This window comes from Notothenia coriiceps, unplaced genomic scaffold (assembly GCF_000735185.1).
Source record: "Notothenia coriiceps isolate Sejong01 unplaced genomic scaffold, NC01 NC01_scaffold00019345, whole genome shotgun sequence".
NCBI classification, from domain to species: Eukaryota; Metazoa; Chordata; class Actinopteri; order Perciformes; family Nototheniidae; genus Notothenia; species Notothenia coriiceps.
In genome coordinates, this window is record NW_011352046.1 from 1 (window position 1) to 5,871 (window position 5,871).

At 41.1% G+C, this 5,871-nt stretch overlaps 1 protein-coding gene across 1 annotated transcript; it reads right to left on the minus strand.

Moving 5' to 3' along the window:
- Nucleotides 1-584: 584 nt before the first annotated feature.
- On the minus strand, nt 585-5,757 carry LOC104951862 (zinc finger with UFM1-specific peptidase domain protein-like; the record flags this gene model as incomplete). Its single annotated transcript, XM_010778595.1, has 5 exons — nt 585-754; nt 2,024-2,212; nt 3,577-3,745; nt 5,387-5,484; nt 5,604-5,757. Coding segments are annotated over 5 exons (780 nt in total), but the record flags the coding sequence as incomplete, so codon positions are not given.
- Nucleotides 5,758-5,871: the final 114 nt, after the last annotated feature.

Here is a 5,871-nt window from a genome sequence, read left to right on the forward strand (position 1 = left end):
GGTTGATTGTGCGTTTATCTGTTGGTAATGCCTCGGGGTTCCGGTGGGCATGTAAACAAATGCATAATGCTGCGCTATACTTTGTGGCCTCACCCGGTTGCATAGCGACACTCATTGTTTAGGTGTCTTTTAATAAGCAGGTAGTCATATCATTATCTAGAACTAGCTGGATCTGATCGATATGGACATAAACGAGAGTGAAGTCTAATCTGACGGAAGAGAGAGATCAGCTGCTGCTGACGAGTCGACACGCAGCTCTGCATGATCACATGCAGCGGTGAGCGGACAAAACACACACTTCAGGTTAGAATATCACTCGTAGCTATTTTAATTACCTCTTAAACTACCTAAACTAGTTACAAATATGTTTAGTTTTACTGTCGGGTCACTCATTACTGGATCCGCGAGCTGCATGATACTAGCATAATAGATTGCCCGATCGGGCAACCAGCAGGTGAGGCTTCATTGCCCGAGCTAAATACTAGATGGCCCCGGGCCATCGGGCAGTCCTTAATGTCGAGCCCTGGTTACATGTTGCAGCCTGATGTTTTGTGATGTTACACCCTGATTAGACAGCGTGGGGCTCACCTGATTCCTAGAGAGGTGAGGAGGGCGTAGATCTCCGTGGCTCCGATCCAGGCTCGTGTTCCCTGCAGCCGCTGGTTGAAGTGGGACGCGCCGTGCGGATCCAGCCCTTCTTTCCAAGCCTCCTCGATCATACTCTGCACTCGAGGGATACTAGGCACCGCCTTCTCTGGAGGAGAAGGAGAGTGTCAAGTACAAAGTACTAACTGACATGTACAGGCAGCAAACAACCCTGATGAAAGTGTTTTAAAGGTCCCCTATTATATGGTTTTTCATCAATATATTATGGGTCTCAGATATATACAAACATGTCTCTGAAGTGTTTGGCTCCAAATACCAAACAGATCATTGCAGCATCCCATAATCCCCTCTGTGTCAAAAGTGCTGATTCTCTGTCTGTTACTTTAGATGAAAATAAGGAGCCACTCCCCACGCCCCGCTGAGAGGTATTTGGTTAAAACGATAAGGGGGCTTACCTTGGTTGCTGATTGGCTAATGGTTACACAAGCCAAAAAATCTCATGATTTACACATCACCAAAGCTCACCTTCCCTTGAGTGTAAAATGTGATCAGATATCCAAAATGATAAATGTTTTTGATGCATGGGCGGTTCTAGGAAGGGGGCCGGCAGGGCCCCGTGTCCCTGTATCTCTGAGGTACAGCCCTTAGGCCCCCCTCCAACAGTACAGTCTATAATTATAATACTATTGGTGATAGTGTTGCAGGATGGACTTTGCAATTACTTAATATCAATTAAAAACATTTTAACTAAGTTACTGATACACATTTTGTAACTGAGACAAATGTTTTTTTTTTGCGCTATGACTTTAGACTGAACCGAAAATGTTGAGCACAACTATTTCTGTCTTTTGTCCTGCATTAAATGTGATAAAATAACTGGCTGCAGCATGATGACTGACTGATGTCTGTCTGCTTTCTTCTCCATCGCAACAGTGACCAAAGCTCATATGCAACATAGTATTTATCACATCCACCAAACAGGAAGGAAATAAAGGATATCAAAGAAATACATCTGAAATAACACAACATGAGTCGAGTTACATTATGATGGAGACTCCTGTATTCCTGACAAATGTTAGGGTTATCATTATATAAATGTAGCAGGTTGAAACTCAATACACTGCTCCTTCACAATATATAGCTGAACTGCACTGATCAGCCATTTGTTTGAAACAGGCTATATTAGAGATCTGCTTCTCTTTGAATAAGATATGATGTACAAATCCAACACTGTTTACCTTTTGTCTTAAATTAAGTCAATTTCCACAGAGCTAATTCTGTCCTGTCATACTCACAGGCAAGCGGCCTTTATATGTTCAACTCCACTTTGATCTACAGGGAACATTCACAACATCATGACTTGTAAAACAAAGAAGTTCTGATGTCTGGTCAGATATTGAGCAGAGTGAGTGTGCACCTTGCAGGAGGGGAGCATATGCATCGATGGTGTGCAGAGAGGAGAGGAGCATCTGGATGTTCCTGTAGCCGCAGCCCCAGCCCGTGTCCCCCGCTGAGGAGCAGAAGTGGTCCGTGTCAGCACTCAGCCACACATGGACACAGTCTCTGGCTTCAGTCTGGTAATATTCAGATAACGCTCTGAGCACACCTAGGCAGACCGAGTGGAGTGCACAAGAAGAAAGTTGAAAATACACAAAATGAGTAAAAAAGAAGCCCTGATTCTCACTTGATACAGCTGAAAACAGATAAACCAGTGTTTTTCATGTTTTTTCAATGTTAATTGTTGATAATACTAATCAAAAAGACACAGTTCAATGCAAATACAATGCTGTTTTAGTGTTTTTGCGTGAAAGCAACACATTTGTTTCATGAATTAAGTAAATAAGACACTGTTGTTGCAGAACAGTTTAGTACCTCTTTAGAAAAGGCTTTTCCCTGAACACAATTTTCGCAAATCTTAAGAATAATTTCAGACTCACTGGACTGGAAACCCTACTTCCATTCACAGCCAGGAAAACTATTTAACTGAAGAGCTGACGAGATTAAGGCTTTTCTGTCTGCAAGAAATCTTTAGACAAATTCAAGGAATGACAAGAGAAGCAGTGGTTTATATCCAAATGAAGAGCCTACAGGTCTCCTTCACGTCCATGCAACAACCTCACCGTAACGCAAAATAAGTATTTCCAATAAGGGAGAATGCTACTTACAGAGACATTATCTTGAGTTTACATAAAACCAACAGGCAGAGTCAAACATGCACACACATACTGTCGAGACGAAAGTCAATATTGAAAGAAAGATAATAATATCTGAGAAACACGGACGGATAAATAATTATTTGTAACACTTTATATTAAGGTACACAAATTAACCATCAACTAGTTGTTAACATGCATATTAGAAGTATATTGGCTCTTTATTAGTCATTATAACACACTTATTAATGACTTATTCTACATGACCGTATTCTACAAGTAATAAGCCATTAGTTGAGAGTTTTTCCTCAATAACCCTCTAATTAGTGCTTATTTGTTGCAAGTAAGGAAGTTGTTGTACACGAGTTTTGGTCTTAATATGCTCCGCTCAATATGGGCCTAATAAGGCAGCAGTACCACAAGAATAGGGTTTTCTGGGTTGCTTGGTTTCAAGGGTAGAGAAAGAGACTTTCTTATTAATTCATTTAAGTTAATGATGTTTTGTAGAATAACTCACAATTTATCATTTGAATTATAATACATGGAATTTGAGTGAATTATTATTATTATTAGAAATAATGCAATGAGGCATACAAAACGTTTGTGATTTTGTTTGCATGTGTGCTAAAATGTGTGTGTCCTCTGTGTTAGAAGGTTTTCAATCTGATGAAAAGTGTCTTATAAACAACTGCTGAGCAGAAAATAAAGACAAAAGAAAGAATCTGAGTTGTTCAAGCGTCCTCTGTTGCCCTCCAGCCTCTCAAGTTTGGGCAAAACACTGAATACAGGCCACAACCCGGAAGAACTTAACACGTACCCTGAGTTCTGGTCCTGCCATCATCCAGCCCTGAGGCCAGAGACTCCATCATCTCAGCTCTCTTGCAGTGGAACTCTGCGGGGCCCAGAAGCCCCCTGGCCACAGCCTTCTCCATGCTCCTCTCCATCTGTCGGCTGTAGCCCCCTCCTCCGTCCAGACCAAACTGCTTCTGCACCACAAGCACCAGAACACAAGCGTCAGATATACACACAACACAAGGACATCAAGAGAGGGGAAATATGAAGCTGGCTGTGGAAGCAGAGCTATTGATCATTCAATGACTAGCAGGAGGTGCCTTCATTATGAAAGGTTTACCTCAGCTCCAGTAAGTTCTTACTAAATCGTTAGTTTTTGTGTTAGAAAGTAAATGGTCAACGATGCCATATAGAGTGGGTCAGGAATGAGTCCTAAAACCCGGAAATTAGTTAGTATTTTACAACCTTCGGATCAATCATCGCTAGTTGGCATTTTTAAAAACATATTTTAGCCTGAAATAAGGTCTGTGATTAACACAAACATAAGAGATTTTCACTTTTTGATCTACTGCATAAAATAAAGTCAGTACCTCACTGGTGAATATCCGAAGCTTCTATGTGTCATAAAGACAAATGTGTTAAGTATCATAAACATCTGTTGGCACAGCTTATTTTTTTACATTATACATAAATCCAATGGAAAAATCCAATTGCTTTTGTCAAGGGAGCCCTTGTGATGCTAACGTACAGGTCAGCCTACAGAACTAGCTCATTACTGCACCACTCCTTAGGTTGTTCAAAAGTATTACAATTATAAACTTCACATCAAGTGTGTTTGATAAGGCAGTAAACCACAGCCGTAAAATAAAACGTAAACCTCAGAGTGGAAAGTGAAAGCTTCGACATAACTGTGTTATGGACAGGGGCTGAAACACTTGTGATTGATACTGAGTATCAATGAGATATGCTGCCTGGAGTTTTCATCTCAACTTGGTATATCATTTCTTAGAAATCGTAAATCCTAAACCCTTATCCTAACATACATAGAGAATCAACTCCGATTAAAAAAAGGATTTGTTTTTGTTCTCATTTAATCTGAATCCCACCACACTCACATGGAAGGATTTAGCTGAAATGACTATCACATGCTGTCAAAAGGAAATGTAATGACTGAATCAAAAGCTAGGAGCAATTTGGAATTTAAGATATAGATGAGGTAATGTGCTGTGGGTCGAGTGTTTTGTGCTTCCCGTCTAACAACAACAAATGATTATTTCTCCAGCTCATCGAGGTGCTTAAAGTGTACTTATGGCTTTTAAAAACTAAAATAATTCTAGCATCCAAAGACAGATGGTATTTAGACTCCAAAAGACTTCTCACCAACAGTAACAAAGTATTCTCCCCGTTTGGATCATTTGACCACTGTGTTCTTGTCCTGCTGAAGGAGCACTCCTGTGCACATTGAAGTGCTGCAGTTTCAACTTGTGAACATATATATTAAAACATTCTTAAATTGGAATTAGAGATGTCCGTGGGTGTTTATACAATTCTAAAGATAAACTGACACACAAACACTGAGCAGGGATCATTAGTCCATCTATAGTTTAAAGAAGAAACATCCTGCTCCTTTTCAGGTTCACATTTGAATGTTGTGTCTCTACTATGACATGTCTCCATGCTTTAATGTTCAAAAAGCTCTTTACTTAGACCCAATATAAATGTTGACTATCAAATTGATGCTGGAAGTTTCCAATTTACATTTGAAAGTAAAAAATGTACTAAAAAAAAATACGGCACAAATGCAGCAGTGATTTGCTGAAGCACAGTATCCAGACCTGCAGCTTCTTGAAGCCCTCTCTCTCCTGCCGGGCCTCGTCCTCCCGCTGCAGCTCCCGGGCCAGCCACAGGTCCGAGCCAGGGCTGTGAGCAGCGGCTGAGAGAAGAAGAAGAGGAGTGGGCACCACATCAGACGGGACCGAGGAAGACAATGACTTTTAAAGTGCAATAGAGGGAAGTCTGGGATTGGGGTAGCAGGGAGAGATGAACGTCCACCTGCTGAGCTCACAGCAGCTCCATGCTCTAAATGTAGCTCCACATGTTCCTGCAGTGAGGAGCTGTCCATGCAGACCACAGAGCACAGAGGGCACTCAAATCTCTTCTCTCCTGCCAAAAGAATGGCACACCATGTAAGTCCAGATATCAAAAACTTAATTTATACAACCGAGACATCCATTATCAAATTAAAGAAGCCCAATTTTGCTTTTCTCTTCTCCTCTTTCCCTTTCCTGTAGTGTTTCTCTCCCAAACACTCCCCCCCCCC